This window comes from Remersonia thermophila, chromosome 2 (assembly GCF_042764415.1).
Source record: "Remersonia thermophila strain ATCC 22073 chromosome 2, whole genome shotgun sequence".
NCBI lineage: Eukaryota > Fungi > Ascomycota > Sordariomycetes > Sordariales > Chaetomiaceae > Remersonia > Remersonia thermophila.
In genome coordinates, this window is record NC_092218.1 from 3,703,641 (window position 1) to 3,724,089 (window position 20,449).

Genomic DNA, 20,449 nt, shown 5'->3' on the forward strand with positions numbered 1-20,449 from the left:
AGTAGGGGCATCAGGTACGTAGAGTGTTACGTGACACAGCAGAGACGAAGGCTTGCGCAGCCTGATCAGATCGTCAGGGTGCTAGTACACCGAACATAGATTGCATCAGGCGATACCGGGGCGTTTGTAGGCATGTATGCATGCACCTGCTTCCTCATGTACGTAGGTCAGGAAGTAAGCAATGTAAAGCAATGTAGGTACCTAGGCATCTGGACTAGACACCGTGTGCCCTGCAGAATACACGGGTGCCTTTGGGTGCCCAACGAGCAGAGTAAGGTAAAGGAGGTCCACGACCGGTCTGAGGCGGTCCATCGGCCGTCTTGGATCTTCATCTCACCGCCAGCAGGCAGTGATGGACCGAGTGACGAAGAGAGAGAGGGAGAGAGTGATCGTCATGGGTCGCGGACAGCAACTTCAACATCACGTCGCAATGAGAGAACATTGACTCAGGCTTGTCCAGGTTGATCGATCCCTCGAGTTCAAGGTGTTCACGGAGATCCTCCCCCGGGCACAGACAGACCCTCATCAAATGGCACCTTGGTGACCCGCGACGCTCGCTGTCTGACGAAGAGCCACAAGCACGTCACGCCGTGGCTTTCACATGCGTTGGCGCATCTTGCCCACCGTCCGACCACGGACGGTGGTGCTCCTCCATGTGCATCACGAAGCTCTCCGCGCCCCCATCCGCCGGCCGAGCACCGGAGAGGAGGGAAAACCGGGGAGGTTCCTACGCCGCGCGCGCGCCGGGACGCACGCACATACTTACGCAGCGGAGAGTGCACTGACACGGCCCGCGTAGCAGCGATGCTCGACAAAGAGAGCCAACCGAGCGATAGCCATTGTTGATCTCGGACATACCGTCGACTGGCTAACCCCCTCCGGCTCTGTCCCCGCGTCTCGGTCCTGTCATTGTCACCGTGCTGGTTGCGTCACATATCAAAGGGTAGCAGCCGAGTCATGGAGAAGCGTTGTGCTTGCTTGCCACGACGTGTTTCCCGTCCTGGATGAAGGAAGCCAAACGCGGGCGGGCGAGGGAGGGATGGTGATGAGGCACGCGCTACTTGGAGAGGACAAGCACGCCAACGAGGATCCAGCAGATGAAGACCCGTAAGCTCGAAGGGTCTGAAACGGCCTCGCGGAACACAGACGGGTCCTCGAGCCCGACCGACAGACAGGCCGACTGGCCGACCACGCAACAATAGCCATGGTAACGGTGCACCCTCCGGGTTTCTTTTTCCCAGACCAGCTGCGCGGTCCAGGCTTGGAGGTTCTAGGTCAACCCGGCCGTTCTCTCTTAATCTCCTTTTTGTTCCCCCTTCCTCTCCCTTTCCCTCTCTCCCGCTGCCGCCCACCCCTCCTCCACCTGCGGCGCAGATACATTCTGTGGATGATTGCGCCTTGCGTCAGTTCCGCACTGGGACGGCAACCGGTCTCCATGCGCGGCCAGTTTCGACCGCGTCAGATCATCTTCTCTCTCTCCTCTTGTCTCTCGTGCGTGCCGGGGCGCGAGAAGCATGCCATGAAATCAAGCCGGGGAGCAGGAAGGCAGGCAGGCAGGCAGACAGGCAGCGTCACCTCCTCTTCCTCTCCCCGTCGAGCGAACGGCGCGGGTCAGGAGAAGGAGGAGGATGGCAGCGAGCGAACGGGACGGGCTGGTCGAGGGGCTGGTGCTCTCCACATTGGCGTAAACACGACGTGTTATTTTATTTCATCCAGCGAACGGGCAACTGCTGAAACATACACAGAGACGGGGGGGGACAAACAAAACCTGGAAAGCTTGGGCAAATATCATGCGGAAGGCCGCGAGCCGTCGTCAGCGGCAGGTCGTCGCCTTCCTTGTCAGGTTGTAGGGCGGACGGGGTTTGAAGTTCGGACCAGGGTCCCTGTGGACAGAAAAAGAGGCAATCGCAAGCCGATCCAACATTCCGTACCCCTTGGCCTGAGATTGGCCCTCACATCGGAGGAAGATCCACTGCAGGTTGTAGACACGCCCCCCCCCCTTTGCTTGTCACCTTCCCGAAACGGTCGGGGCGGAAACTCATGGTTAAGGACCCACTTGTAACGTGAGCAATAGCACTGGACCTCGTCTTCTCTTCGTCCTCCCCTATCCCCCCCCCCCCCCCCAGAAAAGTCGACCAGTTCCCGTTCAGCCCTGGGAATACACTATGTAAGTATACGTAGAGGTGCAAGGCGGGGGCCAGCAGGGGACGAGCGGCGGCGGGAGGTCGATCGATCATGATCATGTACGAAATACTCCTGGTATCTTCTGTAGAGGAGGCTGATTCCACGCGTCTGGACCAGCAGAATCCTTCCCGATGAGTGCAGGGGAAAAAGCTTGTTCCAAAACCACCTCCCCCCCTCCCCTGGAAGACCTGACGAGACTGATCAGCTGCCGGGGAGCCCTTTGCTCAGCTGCCGCATGTGGGCAAAGAAACGTTGGGTCGACGCCTTTCGTCGTGCGGCAAAAGAAACAGACAGCCAACCAGCGAATGAGGACAGCATCAACTGCCTTCTAGAATAGGGACGGGGTCCACGAGACGGTTGCACAAAGCTGTACACGAATGTACTATACAGTACCGCAATGAAAGAGCACGGCCGAGGTTTCTCCTCTGACCTGCACGCAGCAGCACAGCCCGCCTCAGCTGAGCACGGCAAATCGGTCGGCGTCAATCGGATTCCCTTCGCGGAGACAATCGCGAGATGAGGATGGGGGGGGAGGGGGAGAGGGCGGAGGAACAAGGCGCGAGAATAAAAAGCTGGATCCGAAGTCGGTGGTTTCAGCTATGATCGTAGCGTATGTATGAAGTCTGTACACACGTCATCGAGCGAAGTTGAGCAACCACAACAACAGCCGACGACAACGACCAAGCATCCAAAACGGCCTTTGTTACCCTTTTTCGCGATGCCCATCAAAGTGCGGTCCCATGATGGAGAGAGCTCCCGGCGCCACACCCTTGCTCGACCACAACCACCTACCCGGAACAGCCTAGCCCAACACTGCGTGAGACCACGGCGGCGGCCGCTGATTGGACCTTGGCCCTCGCGGCGCGCCCTTTCGGTCGACACCTGGTACAGACCGAAGTCGACTGGGTTCGCACGCCGGGACGATTCAAGCCCGGCGCCGTGCCCCGACTCCGCTCCACGTATAGTATGTGCTTGTACACTACGGTGTACTGTGGTCTACTAGGGCAGCGGGAGCACGCGATGGGGGGGGGGGGGGGGGGTGGCACGGAGTAGAGCGGAATGTTGAAATTTCGGACAATTTCCGTCAAGGTATCGACGCGCGCGCACACAAACACACAGCATGTACACTACTATAACGTCAGAAGAGAAACAGGTGGGGAGAAACCAGCCACAGTCTGGGGATGATCATGTCGTCGAAGAGGCAGGTAAGGGGGGGTCCCCCGGGGTAATGACAGCCCGCAATCTATGCCGCACAAGACACGGCAGCTGGAGAAGGCCATTCCCAGCGTCGCAGGCCGACGCATCGCCAAATGAAATTTTGATGGAGATGCGCTTGTTGGAGGGTGCTGCACCAGCCAACCGCTGCTACAGGTCCAGTCGGGTAAAAAGCTGCCGCCCCGGCACGCAGCGCCTGCGCCTGCGCCTACCGGTGCGTCTGCCACACGCACATATAGTACACCCACAGCGCCGACCGAGGGATGGGCAGATGCGAGCGGGGGACTCCATTCCCCCCCAAATATCAGCCAGGGACAGTGCTTGGGTGCCAGACGGCTTCGGTAGGTGCTTAAAGCCGGACCGCACACGTAGTAGTACACGTACATACATCAGGTACCTAAACTACACCGTAGGGAACGTGCCGTGTAACGTTGAGAGATCGACGACGTCTCGGATGGTGCTCGGCGGTGGACCATGGCGACGAAACAAGCTTTCCATCTCCTGCCTTGAATGGATGTTGGATGACATGACAGAGAGGCTAGGAAGACGATCCGTGGCGGATTGAGATGCAGAAAATAGAATCAGAGAAACAAGCGCCACTTGGCATTGACTCAGACCCCCCCGGAGAGCCAGGAGCCACGAAATGCGCCAGCCACGGGGAGGGGGGGCCGGGAGTGGTGGTGGTGGGTGTTCTCAACGGCCATGAAGAAGCAAAGCCTGCCAAGCATCGGGACCGGGTGGATCTCCCCCAAGGGCCAGTCCCGTCCCATGGTGGGAGGTGTCCGTTACCATTACCATACGGTAAGGTACCTGGCCGTACGAATGGGATTCCCTTAGCTTGACGGGCCAGGGACCTTCCACTACCGTATGAGAGATACCTAATTGGCACCAGCTTCCGCTTCCCGTCACTTCGCCCGTTTCTCCATGACTTTTCGCTCGCTGGACCTTCACCATTCAATTCCATCCACCCTCTTGCCCACCCCCTGGCAAGGTCGGGCTTCGGACTCGCACCTTTGCGAGCTTGTTGTTTCTCCCTCTTCGGAGGCTCAGGGCACACGAATCCATCATCGACTTGGCCCTTTTCATTTTTCCCCTTTCCTACCTGGATCTTGAAAAATTCACCTTTTCGGTTTCCGTTCGAGCGTTCCCACCTTCCACTCGTTTACCATAGATCCCTCTTGGTTCCCCGTGCGGCGACGACGGCAGGTACGGTACGGATACTACCCGCCCCGTTCGTTACCTACCTTCCCTTCCTTCTCGCCCACCCAACCCTGCCTTTCCAGCAGGTTGACTCCAGGCACTTCTCTAAGCTTCTTGCCCTGGCCCGGGACGGGGCGTCCAAGCCCACTCTCTATCTACCCATCTTACACGGGCGGCTTTCTTTTCCTTCCCCTCTCCAGGGCCACGATTGCGCAATACCGCGCGGTGCACCACTATCTCAAGGTCGCCCTGTCACGCTCGCTTGTCCCTACCGTTCTGGCTTTGACTGCTCCTCCTTTCCCAGACAGCCAAGCTGCACCTTTGCACGCATTCAGGGCCTGGTGGCTTCCTGCATGGCCTGAGAGCTCTGCATCCTTGGCGATCGATCCTTCCAAGGGACTTTCCCTCTCACAACAACGGGATCCTGACCCTCGCTGGACGCCCTTTACCAAGTTGGGTTTGGAGTGCATGGGCAGACCTGGTGGCTGCGCCTAGGCTTGAAGTGAACGGAGGGCTAGCATCACCACACTCGACGACGGCGGCGACGACGGCGACAACAACCTCGACGAGGAACCACGACGGGCAGCTACGAAGGTGACGGTGACCTGGGGATTCGGAGGACCAGAGCTGAGGCGATCGCGTGCTCGGGGAAATCATTCGAGCACCGTCCGGGAGTCATCACGTCACTATCATCACCATCACCACCGCCTCCAGCACCACTAGGGCACGCCGGGATCGGGCATGCCATGCCATATCGGGACAGTCCTTCCGAGGAGTGAATCGACCCTCACGCCGACAAAACCGCCGACGCATTTTCTGGGGTGAGGGGGTGGGGGTGGGGGAGACGGACACCGGCCTGGCCCCTATCCTTATCCACGACCACCGCAACGACGACGACGACGACGACAACAACGACGACAGCGACGACAACGAGGCCGGAGGAGGAGGAGGCGGCGAGGCGCTTGCCGGGCATCCGCATCTCACATCCCGCCATCACGACGAGGCATCCGTCCCATGGCGCGCCGGCCCAGCGATGCCTTCTCCCAGCACAGCGTCGGCAGCGAGGCGCCGTCGGGGCGCCCGCGCCGCATGTCGATGGAGGAGGACATGTTCTACCGGGAGCACCTGACGGCGCGGCCCGCCAAGCCGCCGAGCTACGAGTCCGCCATGAAGGCAGCCATGGCTGCCCAGAGGCGGGCGGTGCATGGCGGCAGCGCTCCGCAGGTCCATGAGGACGTGCTGCCGGGGTACTCGTGCGATATCCACCTCGAGGGCGTCTTCATGAGGAAGATGGAGATCGAAGAGACGACAAAACGGGCAGAATACCGCGACTGGAGGATGGTGTACGTCGAGCTGCGCGGCACCGCCCTCAATATCTACTCGGTCAAGAAGGAACGCGGGTGGTGGCCATCATCGTCAAGGCACGACGGGCCCGACACCTCGCCCGATAGCCCTCCGTGGGCCAAGAAGGGGTCGCTAGAGAGGAAGTACAGCCTGCTCCATGCGGATGCGGGCATCGCCGCCGACTACCGAAAGTGAGTATCAGAAAAAAAAAGGGGGGGGGTTCACTATGCTTCATCAACGGGGTGGCTGACAAGAGACCAGACGACGATACGTCATCCGTATGCGGGTAGAAACCGACCAGTTCTTGTTATCCTGCGTCGAGCTCAGCACGTTTGTCCGCTGGTTAGATGGGATCTTTGCCGCCATTCACGTATCGCCGCCAATAGACGAGCGCGATTTCCCCCGAGACTTCAGCGTACCGCGAATCCAAAGGATACGATGGCTCCGTGGCCAACGACCTCAACCGCAGGACGCCATCGACTTCCACCGAATGACGGAAGTGCGACGTCGAGATGGGAGCGACGATGACGACGACGACGACGACGACGATGGCGAGGATGAGGGCGGCGGGCCTCCGAACGGCCGCCGCGGCGGCGGCGGCTATGGGGGAGACGAGTATAACGGCGGCCCCGGCTACGGCCCGCGGACGGATCATCCGATCGTCGGAAGGTTGTCGACATCATCATACCCCAACGAAAACATCGACCCCGATACGGGCAAATGGCGACCACCACGACACTGGACCACGACGCACGACCAGCTATACGCACGCCTCTGCTACTCGGTATTGCTATTCAAGAGTCCGCGAAAGAGCAATTACGTAGTCGCTCGGGGGATTCGCTGGTACGTCGACTGGCCTACAGGCCGCATGGTTCGCGTGCTGCCACCAGCGTATGGCGAGGTGGACGTCATGGGCCCTTGGCAGGTCATCCATACCGAAAACAGGCGGATATGAGCCTGTTCGTTCATTCTCTTTCCCTTTTTATTTTTTTTTCTTCGATTCTCATTTCGCTGCGGAAAGCGACCTCTTACTTTGTTCATTATTTTTTTTCCCTTTTCTTTTTGTTTCTTTTTCGTGTTTCATTATGCCATCTCATGCCTTGGAGTTCGGAGGGGGGCGGGGAAATCCTAGCGAAGCATCGGGCCACGCTTGGACATGCAGACACACTCTCATACTCGGTCACACACTCACACACACACTCACTCACACACACACACACACACACACACACACACATTCTCCTGGGAAGCATTTCTTTTGTGCATATCACGTTTTGGCATGGCATGGGAGATCTTGAGGCAGGAGGTTGGTCGGTAGGCAGATAGGGGCTGGGGCCGAGCATCATATACCCCCTTTTTTTTCTTGAGATGCAATACGGTTTGAGCTGGATGTTGGTTAGTGTTATACCAGATATAGGTTAGGCAGTGTATATGCCTTGGAATCATGGAGGTAATTCATCCAGCTTTTGTTCCACCTCGTTGCTTCTCCTTGCGTTGTGTCGTCGGTTATATAAATACCAAGATTTCGGATCAATCGCTCTTGTTTCTATGCCAGACGCCCAAGATGAAGCCGGATAGATATCCACCCAACATCCAACCTCGCCTCGTTCCCCCGTCACGTCATCCTGACGTTGCTTGTCCATAAAGATCGCCTGGCCTGCCGAATTACTCACCCTCCCTAACCTCCCCATCACCGAGGAACGTACATGTTGAGTAATATATAGAATTACCTTACGTTGCCAAAGCATTTGTTGTTCGTTGCTTATCTCGTACTACGTCGCGAACCTACGACCCGGATGACCCCAACTCTCCCTCCTTGCCCACCACAATGCCGGCAGAAGCCGCCGAAGCCGCCGAAGCCGCCGCCGCCATGGCCGCCCTCACCTTCTCCACCTCGGCATCCGCCTCCCGCGACTCGGCGGCGAGCTCGTCCGCGACCTCGGCAAGCAGCGCGTTGGCCCCCTCGAGATCGCGCACCGCCTTCTCGACGCCCGAAAGCAGCGCCTCGACCTCGGCGCGCTGGGCGCGGATCTCGTCCCACAGCGCCGCGTTGGCGGACTGGGTTTGCCGCAGGCGGGCCGTGAGCTCGCCCGCGTGGGCGGCAAGGTGGGGGGCGAGGTGGGCGTGGAGGACGGTCGGAGCTGGGAGGGTGTGCGGGCTATTGGATGCATACCATCACCATAGATGTTAGCATTTTTTCCCCTCTTTGCCTCAAAGTATGTTGTAAGAGCAGGGAGGCAAAAAACAAAACAAAACAAAACCAAAAACAAAAAAAAGAGTAGAAAACTCAGAATACGTACGCGACGGGCGCCTCGCCGCCCCTCGCCTCGACCCGCCGCCTCGTCGCGTCGGCGACCAGCGCCTCGAGCTCGTTGAGCCGCTCCACCACCTGCCGGCCCTGCAGGATGGACTCGAACTCGCGGTTCCACAGGCCGCCGAGGCGCTCCACCATCTGCCGCTGCACGAACTCGAGGGTGCCGGGCGCGCGGTGGGCGACGGTCGGGAAGCACGCGGCAAAGTTGTCGCGGCTGATCTTGTCAAGCGTGTGCTTGGCCGTCGTGGCGAAGAGCTTTTGCAGGCGGGAGGCGCGCGGGCCGGGGACGATGGGTTCGGGTTGTTGTTGTTGTTGTTGTTGTTGTTCGGAGGCAGAGGCGGAGGCGGAGGCTGGGTCGCTTGAGGCGTTGGTGGACGGTGGTGGTGGTGGTGGTGGTGGTGGCGGTTGTTGTTGTTGTTGGTGTTGTTTTGTCGGTAGTTGGCTAGCGCTGGCTCTTTGTTGTTGTTGTTGTTGCTGCTGCTGCTGCTGCTGTCGTAACCTTGAAGAAGGCTGTTGGCTCGGTACGGGTTGCGATTGTAGTGGTGCCGGCGGCTGGTCGGTCATGTCGACATCGCCGTCGGGTTGCTGCCGTTGTGATGGCGGCTTTGCAGGTGCGGGGTCTCGTCCTGGATCCATCGTGTCGATTGGAAAGGGTACGGTGAGGTCGACAAACGGTTTCCGTGTACGGCAACGGTGTTCGAGGAACCAGTGAGCAAGGACTGGGTGGTGGCGGATGAAGAGGATGTTCTGGGGTTGCTGGACAGGCGCAGGTGGAGGTTGTGGTTCGGTAAGGTTGAGGTTGAATGTTTAGTGTAAGTGGTGACTTTTGCGACGCGTCGCGTGCATTTCCCAGGTCCAAATTGGAAATTGGAGAAGAGCGGGGTGGGCCAATCAGTTAAGTACCTTACCGTAAGTAACTCCGTATTTGACGTTAGTTTTGGGTCTCAAACTACACAGTACGGTACCTAGAGTAGACAGTAACTAAACGAATGTGGGGCTCCTCCAACCACACAACATCAGACGCCAATACCAACACTAACTAGTAACGTTACTACTATAGTATGTGTACCGACATAACACTCACAATATGAGAAAGCCGGGGTTCAGGATTCGGATTTTGACAAGCAACGCCCCAATTGCACCACCCCATTTTCTCTCCATCATAATCCGATGTGCTTTCTACTGTAGCGTAAGTTAGGTACCTTAGGTACATACATAACACCCTCTTCATTCATGGCCTCATCCAAGCCATCTTCTCTTATGTAGGTAGCGAAGACCAAGAGAGGATCGCGTTCCAGAACAAGAAACAAACCATAACACAACACAATATAGCCCGCCTCTTCCATTCGTCCATCCATCCATCACATCACATCATCATGCCAGTAGAAGGCAAGAAGATAGAAAAAGAAAAAGTAACAGAGGAGCAAAAAATAAGCAATCAAGACGTCAACTCATACCCATCACGTCACGAAAAGTCCACCGACGTCCCTTGCCTGCTCGCATCCCTCCTCTCCGCTCTCCTCCTGCGCCTCCTCTCCGCCGCGTCTTGGTCCGTAAACGGCATGCTGCTGAACGAGCCCCCGGGGCTGTTCAGCGACGACACCGTCCCGCCCGCGGGATCCTTGCCGGCCCCTCCCGGCCCGCCGCCGCTGAGCCTCGCAAACGCCGGGTTCGGCGGCGACAGCGGCTCCGTGCCCAGGTATGAGTCCGTTGGGGGCCCGCCGCCGCCTCCGGGGGCGCTGCTACCGGGGATCGTGGAGGGGGGAGGGTAATGCTGCGGCGAGTCGCTGCCGGCTCCTCCTCCTCCTCCTCCTGGGCGCGCCTCGGCCGAGGCGGTGTCAGAGCGGCGGAGGTTGGTCGAGGCGGCCGAGACCGAGTCGCGACGGTAGCGGCGGGCGCTGGTCCCCCGGCTACCGCCGCTGCCGCCGCCGGGCGTCGGGGTTGTCTCGTTGCCCGAGAGGCTGCTGATCGAGTTTTCCCTTTCCCTCCGCCGCTGCTCGCGCATGGCTTCCTCCTCGGTAAGCTTCCGGAGCGTGATGTTGCGGTCGCGCTCGTCGATGCGCAGGCGCACGCTGACGGGGGCGCCGGGAGCGGCGGCCGCCGCCGCGGCGTGCTCGCGGGCGCGTTCTTGCTTCTCCTCGGCGGCGAGGGCGAGGGCGCTGGCGGTGGCGGCGGCGGCGGCGGCGGCTGGATCTTGGCGGCGGGTGCTGCGGTGGCGGGTGGGGGACTGGTACGTGTCGGCTTCCGAGGCGCTGTGAAGGTCCGGCGGCATGGGGGGCATCTTGATCGGGTCGTTGGCGTCGTAGCGCGAGGGTCGCTGGTTGCCTCCCGGCATGGTGCCGGCGGGCGGGATGGGAGGAGGGGCGGTCCCTTGGGCCGGCGGGCGGGGGTAGCTGGGGTCGTAGGGCGGGACTCCGCGCGGCTCGATGGAGGATTCTTCCGAGAAGACGGACGTTTCGGCGGCCGAGGTGAAGTCGGACGGCGGCGGGCGGGACCGGCGGATGCGCCTCCTCCGCGACGACTCGCGGCGCGACGGGCTCGAGTAGCCATCGCCCGTGTACCTCGAGCTGCGCCGGCCGGAGCGTCGGTCGTCCTCTTCCTCCCTCCTCCGGTCCTCGTCCTTGCTTTTGCCCCCCAGGCCCAGCTTGGCCAAGAAGCCCAGGCCCATGCCGGCCAGGAACCCCTTGCCGGCGCCGCTGGTCTTGCGCTGCTCCACGGGGGACATCTGCGACGGGCTCACGTACGACGAGTACTCGGAGGCGTCCATGGTGCTGGTGATCCTCGAGGTTCCCGTGTGCGAGCGCCGCGGCGTCGTGGCCGTGTTGCCCCGGCTCGGGGGCGGCCGGGACGGGCCCATGACGGATGAATCGGCATCGCGACGGCTCGGGTTCCTCCGGACGTCCTCGGTGTAGTCGGTGAACTCGCTCTCGGTAAACTCGCTGCGGGCGGGGTACCGGCGGGACGGGCGGCGGGGGGTCTCGGTCGAGACGGCCGAGTACTCGTCGCGGTACTTGCTGTCCCGGCGGCTGATGATCTTGGAGAAGACGGCGCCTGCGCCCAGGCCGGCTCCGGCGGCGAAGAGCTTGTTCATGAACCCTCCGCCGGCCTCGGCGCCGCCGCCGCCCCCTCCGCGCCGCGGCGGGATGGTGGATTTCTCGTCGTAGTAGTAGCTGTCGGAGGCGCGGCGCGACGAGATGACGGTCGGCTCGCGGGTGCGGCGGGTCACGTTGGACGGGCTCGGGCTGCGGCTGAAGCCGCGTTCCGTGTCCTTGTCCTTGTTGCGGCCGCGCAGCAGGGCGGCCGCGCCCACGCCGGCGGCGAGCGGACCGAGCCACTTCATCATGCCGCCCGACTTCTTGGTCACGCGGCTGCTCTCGTCGTCATAGCGGCTCGGCTCGCGGCCCCGGTCGTAGTCCCGGTAGCGCTCGTCGCGGTAGTCGAGGATGAAGTAGAGGATGAGCAAGAGGCCCATCCACACGGCGTACAGGATGAACAAGGGCTTGGGCGAGCCGTACAAGGTGAGGCCGAGGGGCACCTGGGCGATGCCCAGCAGGGCGGTGGCCCGGCCCAGCCAGCGGTGCACGTGCAGCCGGAACGAGCGCCGTCCGGCGAGCCGCAGGATGAGGCGGCCGCCGACGGCCTGGACGAGGACGAGGACGTAGATGGCGACGCCGATGCCGTGGTGCGGGTTCGTCAGGTTGCGGGGCGGGCCGACGGCGATGAAGCCGAGGATGAAGAGGATGGTGGTGAAGCCAACGGTGAGGATCTGGAAGTAGACGTGCAAGCGGACGGCGGTGCCGGGGCGGGCGGTGTAGAAGCGGGTGAGGAACACGGCGCCGGGGACGAGGAAGAGGAAGGTGATGGCGGCGAGGACGCCGTGGGCCAGGATCATGGAGTGATACTGCGCTACGGAAGAGAAGCGATTGCCCATGCCTAGGGAGGGACATGCGAGATTAGTCGGCGGTGTCGTCGGGCGATAGCCCCGTCGGATCGCATGGCATACATACCATTGTAGCGCATTGTCTCAAAGTTCAGCCCTGCGAGGTTGGGCAGGAGAAAGGTGTTCTTGGTAAAGTCCCAGGTGCCATCGCCGACCGACATGGTGTCGGACGAGTACGAGCTCGTCCCCGGAGGGGAGAACTGGTCGGCGGGCGCCATGGTGGACGACGATGCCCGGGGCCGATGGAGCCCGGACGGGCGACGACCGAAACGAAGGGCAATGAGGCGAACGGCCGGCAGCTCAGAAGGACCGGGGACTGCTAGGCTGGGATGGCTGGAATGTGGTGTGCGTCGGAGGGCCGGGATGGGGTGGTCAAGCCGGGAGCGTGTCGGTGGGAGGACGACAACCTTGAGGACCTGAAGAATGGCGGGGCTCGTCCAACCCAAAAGTCGGGGGCGGGGAGCGGGTCTTGCTTGTTAGTCGGGTACGGAATGGTGAGATTGGTCTCGCATAGTCCGAGTCAACCGGCCATTCAATGTCAATACCGTCTTGAAAAAGCCAGCACTGAGCAGGATTGAGATTCCATCATCCTGCTGCTCCCTCGGCGGAGCAGTTGGTCTGTCAGAAGAACAAAGAACAAAAAATCAGCCAAGGCGGCCGTCCGCCGTGCGGTGTGTGCTGGCCTTGCAGCTCACTAACAAGCGCTGCGACCAATCCCCTTCGCAAACCCAACAAGCGGGCGTTGCCGGGTAACCGGGGGGAGAAGCACGGGCCACCCTTGTTTTTCAGCTTTCCACATTCGTCAGGCGCATGTGGGGCGATGGGGCGGTGGGGCAGTGGCGGTGGGGCTCCGCTTCGGGAGGGCAGCCCGAGAGTGGGGGCTATTGATCTGCGGGTTAGGGTCAGGGTTATGGAGCTTCTCGGCAACCCTGGCAGCTGCTCGACGATCCAAGGAACATGGCCTCAACCTCCAAACCAACCCACCTCCCACCTCCCACCACCAAAGCACACCACGCCAACTGCTCGGTGTGCTCATACACTCCAACAAAACCCCAACGACAACAACGAGATAGTGTGTGTGTGTACCTTCATCTCCAATGGCTTGCCGGACATCCTCCTAGAGAGCTTCGCATTCCTTTTGACGGCCACTGGGTGGGGGAAAGCAAGGAAGAGAGAGGCAGGCACCTGCAGGAACGTGGACGACCACGTCGACGACGACGACGACGACGACGACAACGACGAAAGCTTAAGAAATAGCAGAAGCAGCAGCAGCAGCAGCAGCACACTCCTAAACATTTCCCTACACCCTACGCCACCAAACACATACACCGCCGCCCACCATGGCCACCCTCCCGCCCAACCTCGACCTCGCCTCCATCCCCTCCTCGGCCTCCCTCTTCTCGACGGCGGCGCCCGACCCGTCGTCGTCTTCCTCGGCCGCATCCCCGGCCCCCGGCCCCGCCAAGCTCACAAAGCACCACCAGCATCCCGCCCACGCCCACGCCCCGCACGGGCCCTACACCCTCCCGCAGATCCGCGCCATCCACGGCGCCCTGCACGCCCGCATCGCCGACGTCTCGGCCGCCCTGCGCACCCGCGTCGGCACCTCGTACCGCGAGCTGCTCGGCACCGCCGACGCCATCGTCGCCATGCGCGACGACCTCGACGCCGAGCTGCTGCCTACCCTCGGGCGCATGGGCGCTCGCTGCGGCGCCGGCGTCGTCGCGGCCAAGGCCAAAGGGCTGAGGACGTTTGCGGGCTCAGGGAGGTACGGGCCCGTTGCTTCTTGCTCGGTGGCGGGGTTGGACGTGGGATTGGGCGAAGCGGCAAGGAGGGCCTTGTTGGAGGCGGTGCTGCTTGCGCTGCGGCAGGTGCTTGGAAGGGAGGAGCTGAGAAAGGCCGAAGGAAGGGGGAACAGATTGGTGCTGGCCGCCCGGCTGTACGTGCTCGGACGGTTGCTTGTGAAGAGCTTGGAAAGCAAAGAGAACGGGAAGGGCAAGGGTCAGGACGGGCCGATAGTGACGACGACGACGACAACACCCACGGCAGCAACGGCAGCAACGGCGGCGGTCGAGACGGCGAGACGGAGCCTCGAGACGGCGCACCGCGGCCGGCTCATGCGAGCCATCGACGCCGTCCTGCGCAGCGGCAGCGACAAGGCCATGTCGCGCGGCGACGTGCTCGGCGCCCTGGCCGCGTACAGCTTGGCCACGAGCTCCGGGGCGCGCGACGTGCTGGCGCACTTTCTGCAGGTGCGTGCCCAGGCCATCTCCCTGGCCCTCGAGGCGGACGACAATGATGATGATGACGACGGCGACGACGATGATGATGACGACGACAACGATGGCAACGCCAGCCGCGCCGGCGGGCCCGCGAGGAACCCCCGGGACGTGCTGCGCGCGCTGGGCCTGTACGCCAAGACGCTGGTGGACGTGCAGACGCTTGTGCCGCATCGGCTGGGCGAGGCGCTGGCCGCCCTCAAGGAGAAACGGCTGCTGGAGAGCCCCTCGCTGCGCGACATGGAGGGCCTGCGCCTCGACGTCTACGGCCGCTGGTGCGGCGACGAGATCCAGTTCTACACGCCCTTCATCCGGCACGACGACCTGGACGGGCCGTACGCCCGAGAAAAGCTCTCGAGCTGGGCGGAGCGAGGCGGCGAGGTGCTGCTCCGCGGCCTCGAAGCCACGCTGCAGGGCATGGTCGAGCTCAAGGCCATCGTCGAGCTGCGCACCAGCGTCCTGCGCCTGTGGATCGCCGAGGGCGGCAAGGCCCGCGGGTTTGACCCGTCCGAGTTGCTCGACCGGCTCCGCGGCGCCACCCAGAAGCACATGCTGCGCGTGGTCGAGGCCAAGGTCGCCAAGCTCCGCCTCGTCGGCTCCGAGGTGGCCGCCACCCTCGACGCCTGGCGCGAGGACGTGACGGACCGCCGCCTCGGCCTCTGGGACGTGGCGTCGCTCGACACGGACCTCTTGCACGGCGCGGCCCGCTTCACCCACGACGTGGTGCTGCGCCTGCACGGCCGCAGCGACGCCGTCGCCAAGGCCGTCGCGAGCTACGCGTCGTGGTTCCGCGTCGTCGACGACGTCGGCCAGGTGGCCGACCAGCTCCGCCGCCAGCGCTGGGACGTGGACGCCGACGAGATCGAGGACGAGGACGCCCTCGAGGAGCGCCAGCGCCTGCTGTCCAAGGACGACCCGCAGGCCCTGGCCGAGCGCCTGAGCCGCCTGCTCGTCGACGCTTTTGCGCGGCTCGACGAGCAGCTGACGCGGCTGTGGGAGGCGCGACGTCAGGGCCCCAACCGCGGCGCCATCGCCATGTACCTGGCGCGCCTGCTCCGCGACGTGCGCGCCCGCCTGCCCGACGTCGAGGCCGTGCGCGGGTTCGGCCTCCAGGTGGTGCCGGAGCTCCACGAGGCGGTGGCCGAGACGGTCGCCGTTGCGCCGCTGGACGAGCTGGCCACCGAGGTGCTTCCGCGGAAGACGGTGGTGGGGAGGGCCCTGTGGGAGGGCGACCCGCCGCTGCCGGGGTCGCCGTCGGCGGGCATGTTCCGGTTCCTGCGGAGCCTCGCGACCGCGATGGCCGATGCGGGCGGCGATTTGTGGAGCCCCGCCGCCGTGGGCGTCTTGAAGCAGCGGATCGGCCGGCAGGTTGGCGAGGTGTGGTTGGCGGCGGTGGGCGCGTTGGAGGGGGAGGAGGAGGCCACCAAGCCGGCGACCGGCAGCCGGGAGAGCAGCCCTGCGGAGGGCGAGGGCGAGAACGAAAACGAGGCCAAGACGGGAGGAGACGAAGAGGCGGCGGAGAAGGGAAGCGAGAAGCAGGAGGTGGCCGGCGCCGCGAGCTCGGAACAGCATCGCGACCTGCTCATCCAGTGGCTCATGGATATCTACTACCTCCGGTCCTTCCTGGGACCGCATCAGGACTCGCTCAAGGAGCTGGAGGAGTCGGTCGGCGAGAGGTCGGGCCTGGACGCGGCCGCCAAGGCGAGGATGGTCGAGGCATCCCAGGGTTACTTCAAGCGGACGAGCTTGTTGTTTGGGCTGTTGGTGACTTGAAGGGGAGGGGGATGAAACATGTCTCAGGGAATCTGGGCACCTCGTATGCATCCATTCCATAATCCAACAACAAAGGTGTGATGTGACGAAAAAAAAAAGGGCATGTGCATGAAAGCATATCATTTCTACCCTCTAGAATTTCTCTGCTCGCCGCTCAGAGCTTATGCCTCTTTTGCCCCGTGGCAATCTTCCTAAACTCCTCCTGCGGCACGCCGCTCGCGAACCTGTCCCACCCGGCAAACACCTCGGCCACGTTGGACGCGTCCAGGATGTCCCTCTCGGGCTTGCGAATGAGCTTCTTGATGCCCAGCAGGCTGTCCCCGACCAGGTGCTCGCCCAGCCGCTCGTCGATCTCGCGCAGCACGAGCTGCCGGAACTTGTCGTCCTCGCCCTCCTTCACCTCGGCGAACACCTTGTTGAGGAACCCGGCGGCGAGCAGCTCGTCGCAGGTGATGCGCTTGCTCATGATGAGCGCCTCGTTGGCCCGCGCGGGGCCGAGGCGCTGCACCAGCGCGCGCGAGGCGGCGCCCTCGGCCACCAGGCCCAGCGAGGCAAAGGGCGTGAGCAGGAAGGCGTGCGGCGCCGCGTAGATGAAGTCGGCGCAGGCCACCAGGGCGGCCGACAGGCCGATGACGGGCCCGTTGAGGCCGACGACCAGGATCTTGGGGTGCGTGTAAAAGGCGTTGGCGGCGTTGAGGTTGTTGGCGACGAAGCTCGCCAGCAGCGCCTTGCGGAGCTCGGCGGGGGTTTGGTTGTTGGGCGTGTCGCGGGAGAGGGTGACGTCGGCGCCGCTTTTTATGGGGGCGACGGGGAGGGGAGGGGACATGTCTGTCAATACATCATCTCTGAAGGTCTCAAGGGGGAGAGAGAAAGGGGAGAGGGTTCACTGCTGCTTCTTGTCTGAAAGGCTGGGTGATAGGATGGCTTACGCGGAGAAGAAACGGCCCGTGCCGATCAAAAGGGTGATGTACACCTCATCGTGAGTGGCGATCTCGCGCAGGGCTTGGGCGAGGTCGTAGTAGCCTGCCGAGTTGAGAGCGCCGAGCTTCTTGGGGTTGTTGATGGTGACGACGGCGACGCGGCCGCGGTATTCGATCTTGATGGGAGAGGCCATGGCGACGGATCGCTATGGGCAATTACGGGCAAGATGTGGCAGGGTGAAAGCGGTGCTACCTCGCCGAGCGATCAATTTCCCTCCTGGCTGGATTCCTGGGCGACAAGACAGGGAGTCGATAGCCCGGGACATGGAAGACGAGGAGGAGCTGACGTTGAAGTTTATACGTGAGCCCCGAACCACTAACACCGTCAGCCGGGCGCAATGTCACCCTCCTCGGCTGTCAACTTCCCTGCTCTGTACTATACTGCGGTAGGATCCCCAAACAAACACCAACGAGAGCCCCCCCAGGAACTCCACACCCCTGGGCGGACCTCGGCTCCCCGCATCCATCCAGTCTTCTTTGACAGCCCAGCCGCGGAACACCCGCCGCGCTACCAGGGGGAGAATATGGGGAAGCGTTGACGCCGGTGTCTTGGCGCTGAGTTCCCCAGGTTGGTTTGTTGTCGCGGGGAGGGGGGGGGGGATCCGATGTGCCGGACATCCAAACTCTTTTGCTATCTTTTGTCATCATCATGGACGGATCGAAACCCGCCTTTCTGCCAGGTTACGTCCCGTGAGGGGGTCTTTTTTACATGCCATGGTGTACCGCTATGAGGTATCCAAAACACACCCGAAAAGAAACCCATACCTCCTGACGCCTGTAACGACCAAACATACCTATGCTGCCCATGCCAAATATATACCTATAGAACCCAATCCCGTCCGAGAATCCTTTTTGTTTTTTATTTTTTTGTTTTTTTCTGTTTTCCTTTAAAACCCAGGATTGTTCCTTTCCAAGACCGGCCTTTGATCCCACGGGTCCGCCTCCTCTTCATCGCCGATCTCGATGTCGCTGCTGCTGCTGCTGCTGCTGCACCACGCCTCGTCCCTCCTAGAATACATGAAAAATTGCACAAAGATGCCCATGTCCAGCAGCAGCGTGCCTGCGCTGCCCGCCAGCCATGACAGGTTGATGAGCATGTACTGCCAGTAGATTCGGGCCGCTTCGCCCGGGCGGCAGCCGTCGTCACCGTTGGCTTCGCAGCGGGGCTCGAAGGCCAAGATGGACAGCACGTAGGTCAGGTTGCCGAGGCAGGCAAACAGAAAAAACAGGATCGACACGCCCTCGGTGGACTTGCGGCGCCAGTTGAGCAGCAGCTGGGGCAGGCGCGAGCCCAGATAGAGGGCGGCGCAGAGCCAGCCAAAGACCTGGCCCATGGTGCTGAGCTCGATGGGGGCCTGCGGCGGGGGCGGCTGCTCCGGCGCATCCTCCCCGCCGCCTATGCCTCGTCCGTAGGTGCGGCTAAGCCACCAGCCGGCAATTCCCGCGGCGCACACCATCAAGACGGCCAGGCTGTTGAAGGCCACGGCCTGCAGCCAGGTGGCCGGCGGCGGCGGCGGGGCGACGTCGACGTCTTCGTTCACAAACGGCACAGCAGGCGAGAGGTGCGACACCCACGACCCGCGGCGCTCGCGGTCGCCGAAGGAGCAGTAGGCGGCGTCCGAGGCCGGGTCGGCGTTGGAAAGGAGGGCGGTACGCTCATCCGCGGCGCCGGCACCGGCGGCGGCTCCGTTTCCGTGTTTCGCCGGGTTCCCGTTGCGCTGCTTGGCCTTGGGAAGGGACGGCGGCGGCGGCGGCGGCGGCGGCAGGGCGGGGACGTCATCGCTGAGGGTGAAGCCGCGGTAGTAGAAGCACTGGGCAAGCAGAACCAGGTCGGCGATGGTGTAGTAGATGGCAAGGATGATCATGGTGGGCAGGACGCCCTGAAGGACGGCGCCGAGGATGTTGAAGACATCGCCAAGCAGCCAAACAATGACGAATTGGATCGACAAGCCTTCGGCGCTGCCGCGGCGAAAGTTTTCAATGATTTGCGGGGAGAAGACAACGACCCAGCAGGCGATGGAGATGGATCTGGGGGGGAAGAGAAAACAGGAGGGGTTAGCCGAGCCTGGGAGGGCGGGGGGAAAGCATTGTCAGCGTACCCGCAAATGCCGGAGATGGCCTCGACGTCGAGGTTCAGGTGCTGGGTGGGAGGTATCATGGCGAGGCGACGGTGAGGGCTCGCAGAGGAACGACGAAAGGGACGGCGAGAAGCTGCTTTGATGCAGCCTCGGCCAGCTGGGATGCGAGAGGAGTAGGGACCTGATGCAGGTCAGGCGAAGCGGTTGCGTTGATTTTGGGGGGTCAATGGCACGGGCGACAAATGAACACGAGTCATGCCAGGCCACGAGGTTCACCCAACTCCATCCCCTTCTGTTCCTCAAAAGGTCCAGCAAGAGTCGAAGGTTTCGTTCGGTGGCGAACCCGCGGAGCCGGGAGCAGAAATTTTGTGGAGCTCTGAAGCTGATAACAGAGCGATAACGAGGACCTGACCTCGAGATGCATGACGCAATGGGCAAGCAGAGGCTACGTACCGCTCTCCGTCTACGCAGTATGTACCCCGATAATCATGTTTTTCTTTCTGCGTAAGCAATTGGAGACGAATTGAGAAAGAGAGAGAGAGAAAGGCTTAAATGAGATGCTATTCAATTTCCACACACACATGCAAAAAAAAAAAAAAAAAAAAAAAACATCAATTGTTGTCAGGTTTGTCGTACTGCTTGTACATACTGTGTACTGCTCAATGGGATGCGGGATTCATGCATACGCAGTAACTAACTACACAGTAGACAGCAGCAGCGACAAACTTCCAAGCCTCCATGCCACCTTCAAGGGCTTTGTTATCGATAAGCCCGGGACGTCCGCTTGTACCCACCCGCCAAGCGTCTCTACACTCCGTCCACTTGGGCAGCTTCGGATCTACACAGTAGGTACGCTATCCCTCTCTCTCGTCTCTTACCTTCCGCTCCGGTGCAGCGATGCCAGACATGGTACAAATCGAGAAAGAAACCAGCAAACCCACGTGAACTGTGAACGAGAATTTGTTGTTTGGTGCATCTTAATTCCATCTTTTTTTTTTTTGTATCGTCCATGGGCTAGCTCGGCGATCCGAAACCAAACGTTGCTGTCTCCTCTCGCCCACCAGCCAACCCCAGCCAAAAGAACAAACGACCCGGGACCCGCAGCTGGAACTTGCTGTCATACCTACCATAATACTTGTACA

At 61.7% G+C, this 20,449-nt stretch overlaps 5 protein-coding genes across 5 annotated transcripts; 2 read left to right on the top strand and 3 right to left on the bottom strand.

The window, feature by feature from the left end:
* Positions 1 to 5,613: 5,613 nt before the first annotated feature.
* Positions 5,614 to 6,898, top strand: VTJ83DRAFT_2478 (uncharacterized protein; the record flags this gene model as incomplete). Its single annotated transcript, XM_071008752.1, has 2 exons — positions 5,614 to 6,134; positions 6,205 to 6,898. The coding sequence occupies 2 exons, from the start codon at positions 5,614 to 5,616 to the stop codon at positions 6,896 to 6,898; spliced, it is 1,215 nt and encodes a 404-aa protein (XP_070869018.1).
* Positions 6,899 to 7,728: 830 nt separating this feature from the next.
* On the bottom strand, positions 7,729 to 8,893 carry VTJ83DRAFT_2479 (uncharacterized protein; the record flags this gene model as incomplete). The annotated part of the gene is made up of 2 exons (XM_071008753.1): positions 7,729 to 8,101; positions 8,244 to 8,893. The coding sequence occupies 2 exons, from the start codon at positions 8,891 to 8,893 to the stop codon at positions 7,729 to 7,731; spliced, it is 1,023 nt and encodes a 340-aa protein (XP_070869019.1).
* A 4,644-nt stretch (positions 8,894 to 13,537) lies between these two features.
* On the top strand, positions 13,538 to 16,249 carry VTJ83DRAFT_2480 (uncharacterized protein; the record flags this gene model as incomplete). The annotated part of the gene is made up of 1 exon (XM_071008755.1): positions 13,538 to 16,249. The coding sequence occupies one exon, from the start codon at positions 13,538 to 13,540 to the stop codon at positions 16,247 to 16,249; it is 2,712 nt and encodes a 903-aa protein (XP_070869020.1).
* A 154-nt stretch (positions 16,250 to 16,403) lies between these two features.
* Positions 16,404 to 17,363, bottom strand: VTJ83DRAFT_2481 (uncharacterized protein; the record flags this gene model as incomplete). Its single annotated transcript, XM_071008756.1, has 2 exons — positions 16,404 to 17,040; positions 17,179 to 17,363. 2 exons carry the CDS (start codon positions 17,361 to 17,363, stop codon positions 16,404 to 16,406), a joined length of 822 nt encoding a protein of 273 aa, XP_070869021.1.
* Positions 17,364 to 18,116: 753 nt separating this feature from the next.
* VTJ83DRAFT_2482 (uncharacterized protein) lies at positions 18,117 to 19,387 on the bottom strand (the record flags this gene model as incomplete). The annotated part of the gene is made up of 2 exons (XM_071008757.1): positions 18,117 to 19,257; positions 19,329 to 19,387. The coding sequence occupies 2 exons, from the start codon at positions 19,385 to 19,387 to the stop codon at positions 18,117 to 18,119; spliced, it is 1,200 nt and encodes a 399-aa protein (XP_070869022.1).
* Positions 19,388 to 20,449: the final 1,062 nt, after the last annotated feature.